The following is a 25,225-nucleotide window of genomic DNA, read 5'->3' as shown; positions in this document are numbered from 1 at the left end:
TGCCGATATGAACAAAGAAAACTATGTCCAGGATCTTTCCTATGGAGGTTTAGTTCAACCTTCTGAAGAATGGCTTGACATAGGTGATCAATTAGATTCCTGTTTTAATTGGATGCACAATACTGGTGAAGAATCGAAGGATATTGGCTTTCGAAACAAATGTAATGTATTCAGCAGAACTATGAGAAAGCTTAAACAAAAATTTCCTAACTTACCCGAACATGTGATCAAAAGTTACACTCGAAAACGAATTGCTATCAGGATCCGACATTTGCAGAAACAAGTCAGAGAGAAAAAAATCCAGAAGTTCAAAAATGCAAAAAAGAATAAGGTCAAGAAAACCACATTGAATGAAAGTAAAAGTGCTGTAACGAGAAAGAATGAGAGGAAATTGAAGCATTTTAGAAATTAATGTTTGTATAAGTATATTGCTGTGTGTGTGCGTGCGTGTGTGAGTGTGTATTTGTGTAATAACGAGAGAAAAAATACATACATTTTAACCAAAAAGTAAATTTATTCGGAAGAGCCTGTTTAGGTCACAAGCTTGATAAATTGGTATCTTGATGTCAAAGTTCAAACGTTTTATTTTTATTCGGTATGATATCCAGTTATGAAGCTCGCAATCTGAACAGGCTATAAGAATTTATTAAAGAATGATATATCACATGAGAACATCCAATTTCTAAACGAAATAAATAAAATTAAGCACCTTTTACATATTGCGGTTTTCTTTTGCGTACAAGGGCACGCTAAACACAGTTTTACAATAATACCGAAGTACGTGAACAATGCTCTTATCAATAATAAGAAAAAGAATTGAGAAAAATCGATTACAGTTTTACAGCTGAAATTCTTGTTTAAAAAAATACAATGGTGTTCAGCATCGAGCTTAATTCAGCTGTTCAACATTTGGCAAATTACCCTAAAAGTTCGATTTTATTATTTTCTAATAAATTCATGGCAAAAATTCGCCGTATTTCAAAGAAATCTCGTATTTTATTGTATTTCCCATATAAACTTCTTACCGTACGCAAGTAGTGACGTCACAACATTTTTGATTACTACTACATACACATATACTGGTCTGCGTCACCTTAGTAAGTCTAGCTCATTGGCCTGAACCATCATCAGTTGAAAACGGAAAGTGAAAACAACAGCGTGAATTTTTCGATAAGAGTATTCAATAATTTTCAAAGTGCTTTTACAGTTCAAAGCTTTGTGAGAAGGAAAAATGGTTCTTGTTCCTATTTTGTTCAGTGACTGGTGGGATGATAGCTGGGACAGTCAACTTCGACTTCCTCGTATCTTTGATCAGCATTTCGGTAGTGGAATCAGCGGAGATCATTTACTAACATCCCGCAATGCTGCAGTACAATCCGCCATTCAAAATCAGCGCCGACCCCACTATGTAAGACCGTGGCGCAATTTTAATTTGGTACCGCTACGAGACTCCGGTTCTGCTATCAACCTTACCAGCGATAAATTCCAAATCAATTTGGATGTACAGCAGTTTGCACCAGAAGAGGTTACAGTCAAGGCTACGGACAACACAATTATCGTCGAAGGCAAGCATGAGGAAAAAGAGGACGAACATGGTCAAATTTCTAGACACTTTGTTCGTCGGTACACGCTTCCAGACGGACATGATGCCAGCCAGATTGTTTCGACGCTGTCCTCAGATGGTATACTGACAATATCCGCCCCGAAGAAAGCATTGCCTGAACCAGAAGGGCTGAGAACAATTCAAATCGTACAGACCGGCCAACCGACGAAACAACCAAACGGAGAATCGGAAGCACAAGTTGAAGAGAAAAAATAAACAATTTTTCTAGTAGAGGTTTTAATTTGATTTGCATATTCAACTAACTAATACAATGTCTCGAGAAATGCAAGACAGTTTAAAAAATATATTCTTTGACTGAATTCATACGTTATCGTAAATTAGAAAGAAATCACCATGTGGATGCGGACAGTGAAATTTTCTAACATAAAAATCGATGAAGCATCATCATGCATTCTTGGAAAATTTTAGCATATTGGAGAAAGGTTCTTTAAAAACCTTTGATTAAAACGGTAACCAAATAGAAAATCCAGCACAAAATGAAATTAGGTATTCTGTATAAAATTTGTCTTAATAACTCAATTGTCACAAAATCGACCGAGGCCGAAGACAACATTTGTAAGGCCACACATGAAAGAATTTTTCAAAATAGCTATAAAAAAACCCAGATTTATCCACCTAGCGTCGATGATACCTTTCTCGTGCATCGTTAACTGTATTAAAAAAATCACATAAGAAAGGTCAAAAAAGCACTTTAGGGAAATAGATCGCATCAATTACTATGCATTGCCACCATTCTTTAAAAAAAAAAAACGATTTTGTAATTTTTGTTTCCAAGGGGAGAAAATTCTCAAAAGTAAGTATTTTCTTAGAAATTTGGTTCTCTCCTCTGCAAAGCTGAGTTTTGGCTTCTCGTTTTGAGAATAAAGTTTGCATTTCATAGAATGTGCCTTAAAAAATACATATGGGTTGTTGAATTTTATTTCGCACGTTCATTTGTTGTGAAAACCGAAATTTTATTAAAGTAATGTATTCAAGAACGTATTATCATAGAAATTTGGTTTCTCTCCTCTGCAAAGCTGACTAATGTTTGAATTTCATAAAATGAGCCTTTTAGAATGCATATTGGTTGTTGGATTTTTGGCACGTATATTTGTTGTGAAAAACGACATTTTATTAGCAAAAGTACTTATTTTTATAGAAATTCGGTTTTTCTTATCTGCAAGGCTGAATTTCGTTTCATTATTTTGCGTTGCATTGTGTTGTAACGGAGTATTTCGTAGATTGCATACTGATAACTGTCATGTATATTCTTTAGCTTTCTTACTCCAATTGCTAGTGGATTGCTATTTGGGATTTAATAGCAACCCAATTAGAGGTCAAAAAGGATAAAGTATGAAAGCTACCATTACAGGCCACGACCATCTTCTCCGTTATTAGGAAAGTAAAGGAAATGACGATATGACATCTACTTAACGAGAGGCCAGCGACTCACCGACGCACAGAAGGACCAATCTTCAAAAAGACGGTCAAAAACCAATTTTTTTTTCAAAATGATCCAAATTGATTTGATTTTATTCGGGTGGATCTTACCTTTACAGTCCATACAAGTTGAGCATGTTGTCGATTTTTAATTCTGTTGAATCTTGTAACATTTATCTTACTGCTTCATTATGTTGACTACAACGTATACATCACCCAAACCTATTATATTTGGCACCATCACAAAGTGTAGTCCAAAAACTAATAAAGCCACGCATATACGTTCGTAAATTATTTTTGATCGCGCAGAAAGTACTCGATATTTATTATGTATACAATTATTATTGTTTTATCTTCTTGCTGTATTCATTGTGAAATTCAAAAAGGTACCCATTGGTACCCATTAATGAAATTTACACTGTAGTTTAATTTTTTTGTCAGGAATCCAATCCTGCAGAAATTAGGTCCCGCCACCCTCCGCCCGCTCAGTTATTTCGGTTTTACTGACAGTGGCCGTTTCGGTCTTGCCAATCAATTTTGATAAAAAGCAACGCACAATATGTTTTCTCTTCTCCTTCTACTCTACGACAGACCCCCCCATAAGGGCATACGTAATATGTATGTGTACGGCCCCCTAGTACTATTTGTTCTTGTCTCACGCATACTTTAATTAAGGAAATTCCACGTGATCATGAGTTTTTACAAACACTTGCGCTCTGAGATTTTGAAAATATTGTTAAAGGAAGTTGGACAAGCTATCAAGTCATGTCATGTTTAGTCGCAATGCAGGGAGAGTATTTTATTTGACCCCTACGTCTAATTTTCCATACTTACTCTGTAAAAAGTTTTTCACATGAACCGTAATATCAAGAAACGATTTGCGCCTCTACAGCTTTACTTCGGTTAAGGACGAAACAAAACCTATTCCATTTATTTTATTTATCATCAGACCGTTTGTATCGTGTCTCGTTCGCCCTCGTGCGGTGTTGCAGCAATCTCGCCCATGCTGCATTCTCCTCAACTAACTGCTCACATTCGCCGTCATACCAGTCGTTTCTCTGATCCGGAGCCACCGTGCCTAGTGCAGCGGTTGCGGTGCTTCCAATGGCGGATCGAATATCTCTCCAGCCATCTTCAAGAGATGCTGCGCCTAGCTGCTCTTCCGTTGGGAGTGCCACTTCCAGCTGCTGCGCGTAGTCTTGGGCTAGTCTACCGTCTTGTAGCCGCCCAATGTTAAGCCGCGGCGGACGACTCCGACGCGTGTTGATCACCGTCGAGAGTTTTGAGCGCAGACATACTGCGACGAGGTAGTGGTCGGATTCAATATTCGCACTGCGGTAAGTGCGTACGTTCGTGATGTCGGAGAAGAATTTACCGTCGATTAGAACGTGGTCGATTTGGTTTTCCGTTAGGGTCTGTTCACAAATTACGTAACGCAAAAATCCGAGTTTTTGACCCCCTCCCTCCCCCATGTAACGCGTAACTGTGAAAATTTTAAAGGCAGATTTTTTCCCTTCTCTGAAGCATTTGGGTCTTGGTATTTTTTGAACACTGTTAGAATAGGGACGACACATAATCAAAAATCAAGGATATCAAGAATGCAGCAAGTAGAAATGAAATTAGAATTTGCGATCACAATCATTTACATAGTTTTGCAGAACTGTGGTGTCAAGAAATACAACATTCGCTTGGTATTTTTACGCATATTAGTCCCGCTATGTCAGCATGCTTGATTTTGATAATGACTAATATACGATAACGATAAACAGCAATTATTTCAATCAGTGATTAAAAAAAAGACATTCAAACACAGAGAACAGACGTTCATCTTCATTCGCGTGCTTGTGAAAAGTTTTTACTGGTCATTTTGAAGTATGTCGTTATGCCCCCGTTGCGCGGTGCTAGTGTGCTGATAAATATGGTTAAAATTTGCCGTGATTTACTTTTTAGCGCAAGTGTTCATTCCGAATTGCTCCTAGGTGGCAGCACTACATTGTTTATGTAGTGTATGCCAACGCCATCACTTAGTGAGATTGAGTTTTTATGTCGGGCAGCCTGCGTTGGCGATTCAAATAAATTTTTAATCGCGTTATGCGTAACATTTGATAGGACCCACCCCTCCCCCACCTTTTAGTGTAACAAAGTATAACGCATATTGGACCTCCCCCCTCCCCCCAGAAGCGTTACGTAATTTGTGAACAGACCCTTACTTGATTAGGTGATTTCCATGTGGCCTTGTGGATATTCTTACGGGGGAAGAAAGTGCTTCGGACTACCATTCCGCGGGAGGCTGCAAAGTTTATGCATCGTTGGCCGTTGTCGTTCGATACGGTATGCAGACTATCCGGTCCGATGACCGGTCTATACATTTCCTCCCTTCCTACCTGAGCGTTCATGTCACCGATGACGATTTTGACGTCCCGCAGTGGGCATCCATCGTATGTCTGCTCCAGCTGCGCATAGAACGCTTCTTTCTCGTCGTCGGATCTCCCTTCGTGTGGGCAATGCACGTTGATGATGCTATAGTTGAAGAAACGGCCTTTTATCCTCAGCTTGCACATCCTTGCGTTGATTGGCTGCCACCCAATCACGCGTTGGCGCATCTTTCCCAGCACTATGAAGCCGGTTCCCAGCTCGTTGGTGGTGCCACAGCTTTGGTAGAAGGTAGCCGCTCGATGCCCGCTTTTCCACACTTTCTGTCCTGTCCAGCAGATTTCCTGCAGCGCTACGACATCGAAGTTGCGGAGATGTAATTCATCGTAGATTATCCTGTCGCAACCTGCGAAGCCTAGCGACTTGCAGTTCCATGTTCCAAGCTTCCAATCGTGATCCTTTATTCGTCGCCTAGGTCGTTGCCGATTGTATCGAGTCGTATTATCTTCTATGTTGTTCGTAATGGTTGTTTTTAAAGGCGGCTTATTGGGCCTGCGCAAACCTCCTGTCTCGTCGGAGGGCCGTCGTGTCAGGGCTGTTTAGCGTCCCACCTAACATCAGGACTTGGGCTTGTGCGCTTTGAGCGGCACACGGTCGCTTTGGCGGAGCCTACTTGCGGATTCATGCAGCTTTTTATAGAGGTTTAACAGGGCCCACTGTCAAACCCCACCACATCCTAGGCAGGCGCCACAACTCGCAGACGGCCTGGGGAGGGATCGTCAAGTCCTTGGACATAGTCCCTGCTGCCCTATTCCATATGTTTACAATTTCTAACAATAAAATAAATTTTTCCTTAGCATTGCGGTGAGGCGGCTGAAATCGGTAATTAAATACCTGTGGAAATGCTCATAGAAAGAGAACTCTACATGGCGGCAAGCACGTTGTCTTAGAGAGCTATAGCGTGTTTGCGACGACTGGTGCCCCACCTCTCGCTGCGATACTTGTACTTTAGCTTACGGATCGTTGATGCCGAGAAGAGGAACCATCTATTCAATGAAAAATCACAATATGTGGCCTACTAGACCATTTTATTCACTTCTAACATTTATGACCGTCTTTTTTGGGATTGGTCCCACTGTGCGGCGCTGCGAACAATCTTGCAATTGTCATTTTTATCGCAAAAATCAATTGCTAAACCCGGGTAAGGCAGGGTCGGACCAGCTAGCTCTCAATATTTTTAAAGCTACTGTGAATTTTGTTCAGATTTTGGATCATAATGTAATTTAAATGGTTCACTATTTTTTGTTTCTATTCTTTCAAAAAATGTTGTGTTTAATTATTGGTTTACAATTCAACTTCAAATAAGGTTATTTTCAATATTTTCTAGTAATGAATAGATTTGGGACATGCTCAAATTTTGTCTGCTCCTGATTTTGTATACACCCTATTTTATGATAGTTTTATATGATTTCTTCATTGTATAATTTTGCATAATTTTTTTGTTAAGAAATATTACTGAAAACAACTAATGATGTTTATCGTTGTTGCTTATTATGATTTTTTCAAGAATTTGGAAGTACAAAGAAGAATTTTTTGTCCAAATATTTTGGATGTCTGTATGACAATCAAAAAGGTGCACCTTATATGTATACATTTTCCAGCGCTAATTCATTAATTGCTTTCTATTTGTACTGTTTTGACCTTTATATAGGGGGAATGACGGCTTTAGCAGGTTTTGTTCTATTATTGTCAGGGGTTTTTTTATGACTGATTATGCTCAAATTTGGCCTAAATATTCTTTGCATATCAAAGAATATTGTGGCCAAATTTCATAAATTTCGGTCGACAAAACCCCTCCTGCCAATAATAGAACAAAACCTGCCAAAGCCGTATTTTCCCTTATAACTTTTCACGATTCATTTTATAATGAGCGAGGAAGGCATCAACACCGGTAGGTGGATTAATTTTGTTTTTCTAATATCGTGTTGTTGGTATTTACTATTTCATGGAATTTTTTGACTGATATTTAGAAATTTACTAAACACTTATAAAATAATTTTTTTTAAATCACCGTTAAATTCAAAAAAATAATTAGGGAATGCTGTTTTTCGGTAAAAAAAAATATTTGTAGGCTCAGAGTTAACACAGTACTGCGGGATATTCACAATAATATTCACTTGCTTGCTGGATTTCAACTTGTGTGATTCTAGTTCATTCGAATTGATGTATAGAGAAAAACGCTGCTCTCGAATTTTCGAGGGAACCCGATAATGAATAACTCAAACGAATGTATCACCTGTATAGGCATCATGAATGAATGGATTGTGAATGATTGTTTGGCACTTAATAAATGGATGATGCAAATGAATGTAACTGTTCATTTCTTTGTACGCATACCTTTTCACTTGAAGGTGAGTCGATGGAATAAGTAGAAATGAATGCACCGGTTTTATTTCGAGATTCGATTGGAGAGAAATTACTGGAACAATGCATAGTATGAAACGTTAGGTGACGGCAATCCAAACGATGAAGATGATTTTCTAACAGCCCTATCCGCAGTAGCTACAACACAATTAGCCGTTTTAAATTAAGCTGTTCCAATATAGACGACCATGCTTTGTTATCACCCAAAGATTCAGGCTTTACACACAACGCAGCTACAAATTCGTAATTTGTTAATAATCAGTGCATAAAAGATCGATAAAATATTGATTGCATGTTAACTTTCAACAATTGCCATGACTAGCATTTTCGGCTAAACCGCAGTCAATTTTTATCTTTTATTTCGAGATAAATTTTGAAACAGACTTATATTGACATCCTTTACGCCATTCTTTTCTGATAACTGATCATCCTTCTATTTTCAAATTTGCTGTTCAATAACACACTATAGTTATTTGTCTGCTTGATAACTTTTAATGAATTGAATCTCAAGAAAATGAGAGCTTTTATCATTACACAAAAGATTTCTTACAGGGCAAAGGGCGAAAACTGAATGGTGAAGAAAAGACCCATTGTTCAAAACAGAAATAATTGTTTTAGACATACTTTTAAAATCTTTTATTAAAAAACGTTAACTAACAAAATTTAACTGTTAACACTCACTCCACTTTTCCAACTAACGAGTAATATTCTTTTTCATCACCTCACCGGTTTGGACGATCGGTATTGATTCTCCCCCATTCGAGCTCATAATTGCCTTCTTCGGTGCCGAAATGGTTAGAATTCCGTCCGACGAAATCGTTGGCTTTATATGATTGGAGTCGTGCCCCGGTGGGATATTGTAGCGCCTGATGAAGTGCCGCGAGATGTATCCGTGATCGTCCTGCTTCTCTTCGTGTTTTCCTTCGATGATGATGTTGTTGCCCGACAGTTTCACCGAGACTTCGTTCGGGGCGAACTGCTGAACGTCCAGATTTATCTGGAACTTGTCCTTGTCGGAGCTAATCGTCGATCCGATGTCCTGGGGTGCAGCGATGCAAGCATTGCGCCATGGGCGATTATACATCGGGCGTCGGTAGAGATTCTGCATAGCCGATTGCGCCATAGATGCCGTCGTTATGGCCGTCAGCAGATCATCAGAGGTGATTCCGCTCCCGAAGTGCTGGTCCAGAATTCGGGATTGGCGCAGCGGAGTGTCCCAGTGGTCATCCCACCAGTTGCGGAACACAATAGGAATGTCCGACATCTTGATTCTAAACAAAACACACTGTTGAGAGTAATTTCACAAATGGACTTCACAGATCGCACAAATAGAACACTTGCTACGAAGATTCGGTATCAACTGACGAGTACAGCTGGCGCGCAATTTATAATGGTGGAAACAATTACACTTTGTGGAGCAATACAATGATATAAATGAGAGAAAGCAAACAATAATTTTGAGTATTCGATGAGAGTGACATGAGAATAAGTGAGAAATGAGATGACGTTCAGAGCTGATTAGATCAGATCTATCGTACATACTCATAATTTCAACTCAATAGATTATCTAGATAACCTTGTTTGGTAAATTTGTTGTGCTTGAACTTTGAATCGAGTAAGCTTTTTATGTTTCAGAGGCTAGGGATTGAATATTTACTTATTTGATAGTAAATTTATCATATCAGAAATCATATAAATATTGAACGTAATGCCATCAATCGCAATGCAAATACCTGTTCCTACAACAGATATAATCATGGAAATATGTATGCGAGTAAATACATTTGTCCATTTATAGCTACATTAATACCGAAAGCTTATAGCTACGAACCGAAACTTGCATCTTCGATAATCTAAAAAAATGAGTCTGACATGTTTACCGATGTTTACGCGGCATCGGATCGTATAGTGGTGACTTTTGGCGAAGGATAAACAACTTAAAACTTGAACAACTGATCGAATCTGTTGAAAAAAATATTTTTGGAAATTCATGAATTTTCTCTGAAATTGTATTATTTTTTGTTCGACATAAAGTTTTTAAGGAATGTGGGTGATATAAAATGGAAACCACACATTTTGATACAGTTTTTTTTTTCAGATTTATTTACAGTTATTACAATTACATTTTAGTCTTTTATTTCTCGGCAGGTTTCTTCTCCGTTTCCGCGGGCTTTTCCTGTTGCGGTTCGCCAGTTTGAACAATCGGAATAGCCTTAACACTTTCCTCCTCCAAAGTCTCCTTGATGGGTGCCATAATGGTCAAAATACCATCTGACGAGAGAGACGATACGATTCCATTCCGGTCGTGTCCGGCAGGCAGCATGAAGCGGCGCTTAAAGTGGCGTGTGATAAAGCCATGATCGTCCTGGCGCTCTTCGTGTTTGCCTTCCACTATGATGCAATCCTCTGTTGCTTTGACGGAAATTTCCTCCGGTGAAAAGTTCTGTACATCTAGGTTGATCTGGAACTTATTGTTGGCGATCTTAACGGGCGATTCCAGTTGTGATGTTCTGGCCAACCAAGATTTGGGCAAGGAATTGGTCATTTCGTCCAGAAGAGCAGACTGTGTGGCCGCCGCCAGTCGCATGGAATTCAGCAGATCGCTACTCGGGCCAAAATGATGATCCAGCATTCGTGAGGCACGAATAGACGAATTGAACCAATTACGGAGAAATGCAGCACTCAAAGCCATTTTCACTTCTGTTTTCCCAGCTATTTTAGAAATGATGAAATTGCGCACTTTTAATATATGTTTCTTCACGATTGAAGTGAATCTAGTAATTCACTGTGTCCTGCTTGTTTTCTAACTGATGTCGGCTGGTGAGTTCTTTCGCTTTTATACCGCCAACGTGAGTGTGGCTGAACATTCCAGCGTGTTCGTAGAGGCATCGAGAAAGTGCTCGAATGTTCATTATGTACTTCAAGAGGTGACATTCGTTCATTCATTCACGTATACATTCATTTATCAAAAATGTTCTTTTGGTTTTGGTAAAATTGAGTTCAATAGCTGCAGTGCTCTGCATGTTGGTAGATTCAACGTTATGTTTGTTCATTCTCTACCAAACAATTTGCTTCTACGTGAGCTGCTGCAAAACGTAGCCATCGTTGAATGTTTCTATTCTTTTCAAATATTAACCTAATTATGAAATTTAGGTAAATTGTTTTATATGATGTCTTTCTATGAGTGTTTACTTGTTTGGAAAAAAGCCTTGGAAATAATGTAAAGCCTGTCCACGTTAAATTTCGGGCACCCATCATACAATGTGATTTTTTAAAATTTTAACAAGCCACCGAGAAGATTAATTTACATGACAGATGAATCTCTCCGCTTTACGTGATGCTTTCAACATGTTTTCAACATTGATAACATTGATAAAATGGCTACAAATCAATTAGACATTGTCTAAGTGTCCAAAATTTAGCGTGGACAGGCTTTACCTACCTAATTTTAAATTTTAGGAAGAAAAAAAAAATTAAAAACTGAATAATTCACCCAGCGATGTTGGTGCCTTTCTTACGCGTGTTTTGTGCATAAGTCATAGTATTTTGGCCATAACTTCTGAGATCATAGTCCAATCTGGTCAATATTCAATAGAATCAGAGTAGTATACAGCGCGAATTTTGTCTTCATTTGCAGACTACGGGACAAAAGCTGGTTACGAAGTCCGTAATAAGCCCTATTCGCAGCTACAAAACGCCTTTTCGTCTCGCGGGTAACATTATTTTTCTTCTTCTTATTGGCATTACATCTCCACACTGGGACAGAGCCGCCTCGCAGCGTAATGTTCATTAAGCACGTCCACAGTTATTAACTGCGAGGCTTCTAAGCCAGGTTACCATTTTTGTATTCTTATATCATGAAGCTAACACGATGATACTTTTATGCCCAGGGAAATCGAGATAATTTCCAATCCGAAAATTGCCTAGACCGGCACCGGGAATCGAACTCAGCCACCCTCAGCATGGTCTTACTTTGTAGCCGCGCGTCTTACCGCACGGCTAAGGAGGGCCCCTTAGAGAGGGTAACATTATTATCGCACGTTATTGTCAGATTTTCTGGATATGATACACTGCGCGGCTTTTATAATGTTCCCAAATGAACCGTTTGTTTGAGAAACTGCATATGTAACATTTTTGGCCAAAATGAGATTTTTATATATTCTGAATCCTCTTCCAAAAATACGTATTCTGGCAAAAAATTCGAAAAAAAAAAATTTTGTTCAGGAATGTATGATTTTTTTTTCGTTTGTTTGAGAAACTACATAAGTCCACGCACTTTGAAGAGTAATTATGCAGTACTGCTTACAGTTTTTGCACTGGAAGTGCCTCAGGGTGTTGAGTTTTTCCAAAAACTATTGATCTGTATCGAAGAAATCCCAAGGTTCGGTGCCAATTTGTCCAAAAACAGTTTTTTGTTGTTTTCTCGAAATTGTGTAAAATGGACTTATGCAGTTTCTCAAACAAATGATTCAAATGGGTACTTGCACAAAACCTCACGCGGCGAATTACTGTCGAAAGGTACGGCCGCGGCCGCGCCAAACGATACACCGCAATGCTATTCACCCATAATGGAACCTACACACGGTCAAGCAGTTTGACCAACATTGACTCCACCTCTCGTTTATTCAAACATCCATCAAGTTTTTCCAACAGCGGCACGAACAATCAATTTATTCGACCAACAATATCACACACGAACGACCGAAGGGACAACTTGAGCACCAACCATCAAAAAATATATGAGGGTTTGTGCAACTTCACTACAAATGCTCAAACATGTTCGGAAAACCTTGACTCCACACCCGACAACTCAAACCAAAATCAAACCGTTTTAGTTTTTTCCAACCGAGCCGCCAACTGTCGAATGGTTGTTCGAACAACTTCACACACGTTCAAACAAAGCAGCAACCAAAGCGTTTTCTTGGGGGCGGAGTCAATGCTCGTCAAACTGCTTGACTGGGGTGTACGTTGCATAAGAATCAAGTAAACAGAGTGCAGAAAGCGCGGCGGTACCTGTCCTGAAGGGAACGCTGCGTGAAACTTTGAGAAACTCAGGCAATACTAATGTTCCAAGATACACAAACTCTTCTACCACTTCAAATCTTTCACCATCCAGCAACATTTCCACTACCGTCCCCACTACCACGCTGATTGCCAGCGACCATGTACTTCGTTTGGCTGGTTTTGATTAGTTAGTTAGTTATGGGTCTTGTACACCTCCGGTGGTGCAAAGGGCCGACTTGAAAGATCTCCATCCTGAGCGATGTCCATCTAACGCTTTAACATGTTGCCACATTTCGGTAATTTTTTTTTATTTCTTTATTGAGGTTTCGCCTCCATGAGCCTCTGGGTCTGCTTCTGCTGCGATGTCCCGCTGGGTTCCAGTCTAATGCTTGTTTACATATCTCGTTTCCGTCCCTACGTAGAGTGTGGCCGACCCAGCCCCACTTCCGATCCCGAATTTCTGTTGCTATTGGCCTCTGGTGATAACGACGATGGAGCTCGTTGTTTGAGACCCAGTTGTGAGGCCACCAGGTCCTAATTATATACCGCAGGCATCTGTTGACGAACACCTGCAGCCGTTGAGTGTTCTTCACTGATACACACCATGTTTCGCTAGCGTATAACAGCACAGATTTCACGTTAGAGTTGAAAATTCGTATTTTGGTGCGTTCACTTATATGCCTGTTTTCCCAGATATCTCTTAAACTCGCAAAGGCAGCCCTTGCTTGCTTGCAGCCCGTCTGACGCCATTTGGCTACCAAGATACTGGAAGCTTTCAACATTCTCCACTGATTGCCCGGCTTCTATGAAACTGGAAGGGGTTAAAGTGTTTACATCCAACGATTTGGTTTTTTTGGCGTTGATGACTAAACCTGCCGAAGAGGAGCACTCGGCAAGGTCGTTGAGCTTACTCTGCATATCAGAGCGCCGTTGAGCGAGGAGTGCAACGTCATCAGCCAATTCGAAGTCGTTTAGGTGCTCCATGGTTATAGGCTGCCACAGCAGCCCTCGGTTTGGTTCACGGTCAATCGCACTTACCAGAATCTCATCGATTACGATGAGGAACAGTACCGGTGATAGAATACATCCTTGCCTCACACCACCCGGATACGACCCGGATAGGGTCGGACAAGACCCCATTGTGCAGCACTCTACATGAGAAGGCCTCGTACTGTGCCTCGATGAGGCCGATGATTTTCTCAGGAACCCCTTGCGTCTTAGGGCGCCCCACATATTCTCGTGATTGAGTCGGTCGATATCCGTTTCGTAGTCTATGAATACCAAGTAAAGGGTCGTTGGCCTGCTCCAGAATGATACGGAGCGTGACAATATGGTCCACACAGGATCTTCCAGCACGGAATCCGGCCTGCTGCCGCCGGAGAGTCGAATCGATCTTCTCCTGAGTCCGGGCTAGGATAACTTTGCATAAAACTTTGAGAACGGCACACAGCAACATATTGTGTATCCGGAATAAATTTTTACCGCTTTTTATACCGAAGTTGGATTTTTCTCCAGATACAGGCAACTTTCCCAACTTCGGAAGTAGTGCGCTGGATTCCCCTAAAGATGCGCTAAACAACGCATCCATTAGTTTGACAGATAAAACTTCGGAAGAAAGTTCGGTTCGGAAGTCCGGACTTCCGAATTCTAAGTTGGTGCTACGCCGACAATAATGCCTCGCCAGTTATCGCATACAGTCAGATCATCCTTTTTGGGCATTTTCACTAAGATACCTTACATCCAGATGTTACGAAATAAACGATGCAGTAGTTGAGCGGATGTCATCCCAAGTAACATTTTGAGTTTTATCATACTGTATTAGCAGTTTTGGAAAGCAAATTTTCAAGACTAGCAATAAAACTAAAATCTACATGACAACCTCTTGATGACCGCTACAAGAATATGTTATGACCAAGTGGACCACTCTTGATATCGTCTTCAAAGCAAGTTTAAGGTTATTAATAAGAGTTCTAAAAAACCGCTGTCAAAAAAGGGAATTTCTTTTCTGTGGAGCTTGGGATGGAGTCAGCTTTGAGCATCTCGGCTGATATGCGATCGACCCCTGGGGCTTTATTCGATTTCATGCTTTGGATGGCTGTTTGAATCTCTGTGATGGAGCTTCGGTATTGACGCGTGTTATACGTCGGATCCTAGGAAGGAAGCTTAATAGTATTAGTAACGCGAAAAATATAAACAAAATTTGAGGGGAAGTGAGTGACGTCACACGGTCTCAACTTCTTGAACCAAGCACAAGAAAACTTTGCTACTGACGAAACAAAAAATATATTTTATAGAAAAAATAAGCTTCAGCAAGAATAACATTACTACACGAAAGTATAATAACTCGAATTATCAGGATTTCTATTTTCAGAAAGCACTTTTTTTAAGGTTCCTCCAAACACACGCGACGCGATTCTATCGCTTGGCGACTGCGATTCTGTCGCCGTTGGTATGGAAGCGTAAATGGAACATTGCCTGCAGCGACCCAACGATAGAATCGCGGCGACTAGTTGTCGCCGTCGCGGCGATGGAATCGCTTAGGTCTGGGGGAGCCTTTATGCTCCGCGTAGTACAGATGGTTGAATAAGAAAGCCTAAGAACTGCACTGTTATGTTTTTACATTATTTTTCGCAAATGTACCTATCGGCATAATCAGAGGGCGCTCAATGTCCAAAAAAATCCTCAATTATCCGGAATAGCCGCATTATCCTGAAATAACTTAATAAATCATTATTCTTAAGGTCACTCCTGACGGAATCCTTGATTCAAAGTGCTCGCGTTTTCGGGGGCACACCACTCGATTCGGAGGTGGTGCACAACTGTCATTTCTTTTTTTGATTTAGCTTTGCTGCGTCGCAGCATGCGTGAAAAAAAATGACAGTTGTGCGTTGCTTCCGTATCGAGTGGTGTGTCCCCGAAAACGCAAGCACTTTGAAACCTGGATTCCGTCAGGAGTGACCTTAAAGAACCTTGCTCACCACGAAATATTTTTTCTTGTTATTGTTAGAATAACAAAATACTGGTTAGTCCTAGATACGACGATACGCCGCGTAGGTCGTCGTCATGTGACTAAGAGGTTGTTAGGACGTAATGGAAACGACGCACTACTATATGCAAACTGCTGTGTAATACACTAAATGATCTCCGTACCACCATATTGCCCGACACCAACATCCATCTTCTGGCCGTGCCTACCACTTCTCGTGCTGTTGTGCTTACCGCTCCATGGATCAACTCCCATAGATCGTTGATGTTGTCGCTAATGTTGATTGCACTTATCCGATCGCTGGATATTATAATGCATTATTCGCTATGATCTTTCGTTCAATAAAGTTGACAACCGTTATCAAATTTTACTGACAACAAAATAAACTTCGAATAAAATTATTTATCATTATATACAGTAGGGGCCCGTGCCTAAGATGCGCGGCTACAAAGCAAGACCATGCTGAGCGTGGCTGGGTTCGATTCCTGGTGCCGGTCTATACAATTTTCGGATTGGAAATTGTCTCGATTTCCAACGAAGAAGAAGAAGAAGACAGTAGAAGAAAAGTCAAACCCCGTAGGGGAAACTGGACACACATGATCCCCGGGGACACATGATCCCCCCCTGTTTTCTGGGAAACTAATCACATTTTTATACCACTGATTTGTGCAAAAGGATCCGTTAGAAAGATTATTGAATCTGAGTAACATTTGATATTAGTTACTTTATGTATATGGGTTTTAGATAGGTTTTATTATTTAAACATTCTCAATCCTTTTTTCTTCGAAGGAGAAAAGTTTAATAACTTTGAATACGTCCAACCAAAACGTATCAAATTTTTACTGGACAAAGTTTTATTATTGTAGAATTGAATAAATTCATTGTATTAACTATTGCTTATTTCAATTTAATACAATAAACGAAATAAGATAAATACTCAACATGGACACACTTGATCCCCCACAGTTTGGACACACTTGATCCCGATAATGCATATATTAAGGCGTTTATTGTATACCATCGCATATTATTTTATTGTATATAACTAAATTGATCTGTTAAAATTCTTTTCTAGTTAAACAGTATAAATAATTTTTATTTCTTTTTAATTTTGTCAATCAGGCAATACACGCGCAATTTGAATGTCTCAATAGCCTTATTTCATTAACTAGAACAAAGTGTAGTTGAACATACTTAGTTTTGATTAGTTTTATCAAATGCATTTCAACATTATTTTCAATGAAAACGAGTACAAATTAAGCTTTGAAAATACTCATCAAATCACTGGGCTTAAAATCAGTATTGTTCGATCTGGTATTCAATTCTTTCCGTTGCAACTAGGGGAAGTTTGCTTATAATCACCATTTATTTGTAAATCTTCCTAAAGAATTTTTAATAATAGGCTCATTCAACAACTTTTGGTCAGTCGTTTAAGAGAAATCGCATTTGTGTAATAATAACACGCACTACAGAAAAATGTGATGTTTAAAGTATTGGTAGTAGTCTGCCGATCTCGATGTATCACAGACTTTTTTCGTTGGTCTCAAAACAGGCACTCAGGGATATTTACCATTGGCCATGCATTTGCAGTGTGGCCAATTTTCAGAAGAGCTTCTCTTGGGAACATCATAGTTGTCGTGATATGACCACTGTCTTTCAGTGGAGTGAATGGTTTGCAGATAAATCATCATCACCATGCCAACTTTGTTGCTATAGCCGACATTCTATCTGTCACTAATACTCTATTCGAGAACCAAAATTCTTGCCTTGCTTAATACCAACAATATTTCATTTTCGCACGACTGCTATTACGACAGACTATGTATAATTGTTAGGATTTGAGAATAGACCAATTTGACCTTTCATTAGGCTTGGAAGAACCTAAACATGTTCAGGAAGCCCATAAAGGGATCAATTTCCCTATATGGGGATCAAGTCTCCCGCAAGTTTTGAAAATGCCAATTTTTCTATCTTTCGGCAAAATCGAGTTTTTGGTAACTTTCATGAACAAATAATTGCTTCCAATGACGTTTTTGAATAGCTTATTAAATTCTTTATCAAGTCCATCAAGAAGCGTGCAAATCTGTGCATGTTACATCGAGAAATATCCTAAACAAAAAGTGGGGATCATGTGTGTCCAGTTTCCCCTACTGCTTACCGTTTTTAATTAAATTGCTTTTAGAATTTTTGAGAAGAGTTTTAAAAACTTCTTCGTATGCTTTCCCGTGGAGAATTTTTCGATTATCATCTTTCTGTTTCTTCTTCTTCATGCAACATCAAAGCGCAAATAGCCCAGTTGACAGCCCCTCGAAATAAGCCAAAGAAACGAATGAGACAATAAAACGAAATACAGATTTTTTCAATTCAAGATATTTAAAAAATGTTTTCTGCCAAAAAAAACTATGGTATTACACCCGATTCTGTTTTTACACGGATTTTTTTACAAGGCCGTGTAAAAAAATCTCATACAAAATTTTTGCAAAGTTGCTCCATTTTGCATGATTTGTCGAGAAATCATAAAACTTTTTTTACACGGATTTTTAAATTGTGAACTGAAAACTTTTTTTACACGGAACGCATCCCCCGTGTAAAAAAAGAATCGGGTGTACTGCAGGGGTGCCAGACATACAGACATGTCTGTATTTATTCAGACATTTGGTCTTGCATACAGACATCATACAGATTACAGACATTATACAGACTTTTGATTGAAGCTACAGACTTTTACACACATTTGTTGTTTTTGAAAACCTTGGGCTTGCAAGCAAAATTCTGTTGGGCTTGACGATTGAACCATTATTAGTTTTCTAAGAAAATCGAAATTCTATAAGGTTTTCGAATAGTATAATTTTGGAATTCCGAGTACAGCCTATTAGGCTTCTGAACGGGATTTATTTTGGATTCCTAAAATAATCCTTTTGGAATTCCGGAAAGATTCTTTGATTCCTTTTGGAAGCCCAAAAAGATTCCATTCAGAAGCCCAAAATAAATCCATTAGGAAGCCCAAGTTGATTCCGTTCGAAACCCCAAAAGAATTCCATTAGGATGGTCAAAGGACATCCGTTCGTGAATTTTCAAACGTAATCTTTCTGGGTTTACTAACAGAATCCTTTCGAGCTTCTGAACGAAACTCTTTAGGGCTTTCGAGAGGAATCACACTGAGCTTCCCAAAGAAATCATTTTGGACTTTCAAATGTAATGATTGGAGCGTTCAGGGCTTCTGAACGGAATCTTTTTCTGCTTCTGGACAAGGGATTCCTATTAGAATACTTAAAGGATCTCCCACCGAAGCCCTTAAAGGGTTCTGTTCGGAAGCAGAAAAATAATTGATTCGAAAACTCAGAAGAGTTCCTTCTGAAAGCCAAAAAGAGCCTCCGTTCAGACAACCAAAAAATCTCGGTTCGTAAACCCAAAGCAAGTCCTTTCTCTGGGTTTCCGAACGAAATTATTTGGGATTCTGAAAGGAATTATTTTATATTTCTGAACGAAACTCTTTTAGGCTTCCAAAACAGAATTCTTTTGGATTTTCGAATCGAACTTTTTTGGGCTTCTTAACGAAATTATTTTAGATTTTTTTTTCAAACGAAGTCCTTTTATACTTTCGAAAGAAATACTTTTGGAATTCCGAGTAGAGCCATCTGGGATTCTGAATGATTTTTTTCTCCTGTTTTTGTATAAGGGATAGCAAATCTTTTTTGTTTTGGCATTCCAAATCTAAAAAGATCCCATTCGGAAGCCAAAAGGGATTGTTCGAAACTACAAAAAGAGTTCCGTTCCAAAGCCCAAAAAAGGCGAAAGACCAAAAGTTCTTCGTTTGTAAGCCCAAACGACGTCCGTTGCGCTCTTTGGGTTTCCAAACGGAGGATTTCCCAACGGATTTTATTTAAGAAAAAAGCGATAATATTATCAATTTATGTAAATGTAACAACAAACATATTGATAAGAATATTATTTGAATCGGCCTAGTGCCGAAAATCTCGTTAATAAAGATAATTCAATTCAGTTCAATTCAGAATATTATTCAGAGCTTTTTAGTGGAATATCTTTACTTGTAACACGACGAGAGTATTATTCCATTTGATTCCACTTTACAGTAACTTCAAGAATACGAATTATGATTTCAAAAATGGCCTTACTTGCTTCAGTATCTTGTACTTGATTGGACTAAGTATTACACCGATTGATTGATTATGCAAACCTCGATATTCTCCGTTGTGAAAAGAACGTGGTTTTTGAATAATTTGCTAATTCCTGTAGCTTTTAAACTCCATACAGACGATACAGACAAATACAGACTTTTTGCTGAGATTAATACAGACTTATAAAAATTGTATCTGGCATCACCGCAATATTTTTTTTACTCTGTGAACCAATATGGTCGAAACTTAGGGGAAGTAAAATTCAAGTTATATCTAGAGGTGAGCCAGTCTAGGGCTGAAAATCTTCCAAATAAAGACAACAAGAAGTTATATCTGAGCTCTGGTCAAATTTTCAGCAAAATTGGTTCACACGCAACCGAGATCTCGATCTTCAAACTTGACCATTTTGTAAGAAAAACGGCAAGTGGGCTTTTTATTATGCCGGTCACTGTATATGCCTTTTTTCAGATGTCCCTCTGTGGGTAATTTCAGAAGTCCTTTCCTTTGCAAGATTTTCCAGAAATCTCTGAAATAAATACGAAAATAATTCAAATGATTTTTCAGAGCCCTTTTCTAATAGTCCATATCCTTCTTGTGAAGACGTCTGGAAGTTTCTCCAAGAACTTCTAGAAATCTAGATAGGTATGTAAAGCGAGCGGAGGGTAATTTCGGTGACGATATAAAGTGCGTTCCTTCTGCGAAGCTTCCGTTGTAAGGGGAAAGTAAAATATAAGAGTATCGGCATATGATCTCTCTTCACTGGCGATGAACTATTTTTCCATTTGAATAGGTATTTGGCTGGAGCGAACATCGCATCCCCGTGATTCATATTTATGGAAATGCTAACATATCAGTGGATTGTCAATAAAACAGAGCAGCCAATGCAAGTCACTGGAGATCCCAACCTAGCTGTTTAACGTATTTATTGCAACCATTGACGTATTTTCGTTTTATGACATTCACGAAATCACCTCAGGTTTTCTCGATTTTCAACTCAAGCTTTAATTTTTTTATAATGAAGCACAATTTATTTTTAAAAGACATTATCATGAAAAATAACAATAATCATGCAGCTTAACATACTAAAATCACATATTTAAAATCCTAAGTTGGTAATTAAGATGCTTATGGGGAAGTTTCTTCCGTTTTTGTAATAGGCACGATTCTTTCGTTTGTCGCTGGTGGAGGTGGAAGTGTTTTCTTTGGTGCAGTTATCGTCAACACTCCATCGGAAGATAGGCTCGAATATACATCTTTGGGATCATGCTCATCTGTAACGAGAACACTTTCTCTTGAATCCATTCTATTATAAAAATTTCCTTTGCCAACTTACCGGGTAGTACGTAACGCCTCACGAAATGCCTCGAAACGAACCCATGCTCGTCCTGTTTTTCTTCATGCTTTGCTTCCACCACAATAGTGTTGTTCACGGTAGTTACTGTTATCTCTTTCGGAGTGAACTGCTGCACATCGAGACTGACCTGAAATTTCTCCTTGTCGCCGATGATGGTTCTGCTAAACTGCTGATTGAGATCGGACAACCACGATTTACCGAATCCCATCCTTCGAAACTCTTGCGGAGGACAGCATGACATGTCACGGAATAGGTCATCGCTGAAAATACCTCGTCCAAATTGCTGATCAATCAGTCGCGATGTCCTCATTGGACCATTCCACCAGCCGTTGTCCCAAAAGTCACGGTAAAACAGCGGCACCATGGGCATTTTAATTCCTTACTGATCGATTTTTCACTATCAGCCCAATTATTTATGCCCTCGTTTTGCTCTAGAACTTGAATTTCCTTTGGTTGTTTTCTCTTTGGCTAATGTTGACTGCACTAGTTCACACCAGGGATTTGCTTTTATATCCACTAGCGAATAAATTCGAAATTGTAGATGATCATGCGCAGTGAAGACTTGTCAATTCATCCACTTTGGTGTATTCGTAGGTAATATAGAATATTCGTGATGTTTGATCGTTCGCAGCAGCAATGATTCTAGCTGAGCCGTATCCATCCATTAAATTACGAGAATATTAAATGATTTTCGATAGAACGCTGTGAACGAATGCAGAGAGAGCACTTATAACGTCTTGCATATGGAAGGTGTTTCACCATTAGATTACCACTTTGGCAAAGTTGAACTGTGCAGTCAAGCGTGGGTGGGATATTGTGACGATGCAAATTTGAGCAAACTGACGACTCAAATGTGCCGAAATAGTTAATTGACTGTGAGTAATGGTCTATAATTGGGTACACTGTAACTTGACCGAATAGACGAGAGGAGCTATTAATTGGGGTACAAACATTAAAACGCATAGAGTTTTATGCGTTTGTTTTTACATTTCATGTATTTTTGTTTTATTAGGAACAGTGGTTTCAAAAAAGTAAAAGAAAATCAGTTCCTCCTAATCATCCTAACATGCATGCATCATAAAAGGATATTACAAAACAAGCAACTACGAAGAAAATCTAATAATAATATCCTATATTATATTCATCAAATAACATTTTGCATAACATTTTATAGTTTAACGTATGATACTTATTATTGTTATTCATTTAGCTATCAACAATTTTCAGGGTATCATCATTGAACCATGCTCATAATGTTATTGTTTATTTAATATGGTCGACTCTTCATTATTTGTTTCTACAACCTCACAATCAAGAAAGTAAATCATGACGCACAAAACCATATTTCTTGATCACAGCGTTTACAAAATGAGAAGATTGACGTGAAAATTTATCGTTACGTCAAATATTAGCTTTAAATTAAATTTTTGAATTAAATTTACGGTGCAAATTATGGAATAATCAATAGAAGTTCTTACGAGTATTCCAGTGTTACCCGAGGTGTTACCTTTGAATAGCTGCTGAAGCTCATCCGGTTTACTATTGTGCAACAAAATGCAACCTCTGCTACTGCAAATGCGGTGTTAAAGAAACAACCCTAAACAACTCTGCGTCGACATGTGTAAGGGATCCAAAGCTATGAGCATGATAACGATGACAACAAATGCCTCACGGTTGAGATCAACACTACCGTGGAAAACATAACTGCAACGCTTTGTGACCATGTGTGAAAAACTCAATCTCTCTGCGAATTGTCCTCGTCGGGTTGGAGCATAGATCAATTGCAGGCAAACGAATAGCAATTGAAGATAAAATCAAAGGTGTGCTGATACTGTGTTTCTATGTCCTGGTGCTATGGCCAAGGTAAAGAGCAAGAATTGGGTCCGGACGTCACAAGCTGTTTCTTGTCGTACAGAAGGAAATATGGAATCTTTTGCATTGAACGTATATCGAACAGAGCAATCCAGTTCCGTGAATTTGATTCTATTCTATCCTGCTACTGCAACGATTTGATGCTCGTCAAAAGTTTCAATCTCGACTTCCCTGGGCATTAAAGGTTCATCGTGTTAGCCTCATGATATACGAATGCGAAAATGATAACTTGGCTTAGAAATAGAGATGGGTGCTCCGCTCAGGAGCTGTTCAAAAGATTCGCCTCCTTACATTGAGCAGATGAACCATGGATCTTTTAAAAGAACCCAAGCTCAGCATCTCACCTTAAATTATTGATAAAATCATTGTCAAACTCGCGCCTAGAGAAACTCCCTCGAGCGTACGCACTCGAGTACGCGCGCTGTTGTATTTTGTACAACACAAACGAGAATACCACGCTCGCGGTACACAACACAAGCGAGCTTGTATGAGCATTCCAGCCCAGTACCGCGCACGTGCTGAACGATTATTAGGTGTCAGGCCATTAGGCCGAATGGTCATTAGGTCGAACGTTCATTAGGTCGAACGTTCATTAGGCCGAAAGGTCATTAGGCGGAATTAACAAAGAGAAGCAAAAAGTGAAAAATGAGAAGTTATTTTTTCACCTTACCCCTGTCTTCTTTCTTCTTTTTTCTTCCTTCTTCCTCCTTCTCTCATCCTACTACCTTCTTTCTTCTTCTTTCTTTCTTCTTCCTTTTTCCTTCTTCATTCTGTTTTCCCACTTCCTTCTTTCTCCCGTCTTTCTTCTTCTTTCTTCCTTCTTCCTACTTCCATCTTCCTTTTTCCTCCTTCCTTCTTCATTCTTTCTTTTTCCTTCTTCCCTTTTCCTTCCTCCTTCTTCTTTCTTCCTTTTTCCTTCTTCCTTCTTCTGTCTCGCATCTTTTTTCTTCCCTCTTCCTTCTACCTTCTTCTTTCTTCTTCCTTCTTCTTTCTTCCGCACCTCAAGCACCATCAAGCCAAGCTGCATTTCTGCTGCAGAAAGGAATAAGAAACACACAAGCGAAAATAAAACTAGCCTGCCGTCTATTTCTAAACCCATATCCACAACTCGGCGCTACGAACGGACACACAAAAGATACCTAGTAGTGCGGTAGCGAACGAACCGTACCAAGCGAAAGATCCGAAGATCCGAACAACTCTCAGTTCAGCTCATGTTGTCGTCCAGCTCGAAATTGCTGTGGCATAGAAGCGAGAGCTGCACTACCAGCTAAACACGGATCTCGATTCGGATCAGTAGCGACCGATTCTAAATAGCGAGCAGTGTGGTTCAAACGAACCGAACTGGGAGCTGTGTATTGCACGGAGCGGATCTTTTGCTTGCGCCAAGTTTTTCCGCTAGCATGCTAGCATGAATGCGCTCGCTTGTATGAAAATTTCAACAAACACTCGCAAACAAGGCATTGATTTACTGCACCCAGTATGAAGAGAAAACTTATGACACGTGATATGGTTCATATAAATATCAGAGACTAGGGACTGAATTATTCATATTAACGATTTGAGAAACGTTATCAAGGTAACCAACAAAATGTAACTTAGAATTATGAATAGAAAACAATGCTTATGGATGTGGCTTTCTCAGTCTGAGGATAATCAAAACGGCTAGATTTTGAAATTACCCGAGGGTAATTGCAATTTATCAACAATGCCTGCTGAGTGTGATTCTTTTGTTTTGTATTTTTCTCTGCTCCTCTTTGCCTATGACGGTGCCTTTCAGCAAATATACTATATTAACAATATGATTCACTCTCACGAAATTTTGGCGACACCGCATGTGGCGCCATCCGTGCCCAAAAGGATCGATACACGCTGAAACGAAACTACCCAAAATATGAGGATCGGTAAACACACACACTTCAAAATTTCAACACAACAAAAATTAGGGATGTCTTATGTTTTTTGTGCACATCTGGGTGCTGCGGATAGCGCCGCTTTTCTGCTCTCAAGCGAGTAGCGTGATATTTTGAAAT

At 39.3% G+C, this 25,225-nt stretch overlaps 4 protein-coding genes across 4 annotated transcripts; 1 reads left to right on the top strand and 3 right to left on the bottom strand.

Annotated features, from left to right (window-relative positions):
• Window positions 1-1,122: 1,122 nt before the first annotated feature.
• On the top strand, window positions 1,123-1,923 carry LOC134210879 (protein lethal(2)essential for life-like). The gene has a single exon (XM_062687280.1). It carries the CDS (start codon window positions 1,232-1,234, stop codon window positions 1,817-1,819), a length of 588 nt encoding a protein of 195 aa, XP_062543264.1. The 5' UTR covers window positions 1,123-1,231; the 3' UTR covers window positions 1,820-1,923.
• Window positions 1,924-8,449: 6,526 nt separating this feature from the next.
• Window positions 8,450-9,213, bottom strand: LOC134210880 (protein lethal(2)essential for life-like). Its single transcript, XM_062687281.1, has one exon. It carries the CDS (start codon window positions 9,102-9,104, stop codon window positions 8,535-8,537), a length of 570 nt encoding a protein of 189 aa, XP_062543265.1. The 5' UTR covers window positions 9,105-9,213; the 3' UTR covers window positions 8,450-8,534.
• A 704-nt stretch (window positions 9,214-9,917) lies between these two features.
• On the bottom strand, window positions 9,918-10,637 carry LOC134210877 (protein lethal(2)essential for life-like). Its single transcript, XM_062687278.1, has one exon. It carries the CDS (start codon window positions 10,530-10,532, stop codon window positions 9,975-9,977), a length of 558 nt encoding a protein of 185 aa, XP_062543262.1. The 5' UTR covers window positions 10,533-10,637; the 3' UTR covers window positions 9,918-9,974.
• A 10,332-nt stretch (window positions 10,638-20,969) lies between these two features.
• On the bottom strand, window positions 20,970-21,934 carry LOC134210878 (protein lethal(2)essential for life-like). The gene is made up of 2 exons (XM_062687279.1): window positions 21,303-21,934; window positions 20,970-21,240 (listed from the first exon to the last, which is right to left on the bottom strand). Exons 1-2 carry the CDS (start codon window positions 21,691-21,693, stop codon window positions 21,095-21,097), a joined length of 537 nt encoding a protein of 178 aa, XP_062543263.1. The 5' UTR covers window positions 21,694-21,934; the 3' UTR covers window positions 20,970-21,094.
• Between the last annotated feature and the right edge of the window lie 3,291 nt (window positions 21,935-25,225).

The sequence above is a fragment of the Armigeres subalbatus genome, chromosome 2 (assembly GCF_024139115.2).
Source record: "Armigeres subalbatus isolate Guangzhou_Male chromosome 2, GZ_Asu_2, whole genome shotgun sequence".
In the NCBI taxonomy this organism is placed as follows: domain Eukaryota; kingdom Metazoa; phylum Arthropoda; class Insecta; order Diptera; family Culicidae; genus Armigeres; species Armigeres subalbatus.
The sequence above is the reverse complement of the archived record's forward strand: the minus strand, read 5'-3'. Positions and strand labels throughout refer to the sequence as shown.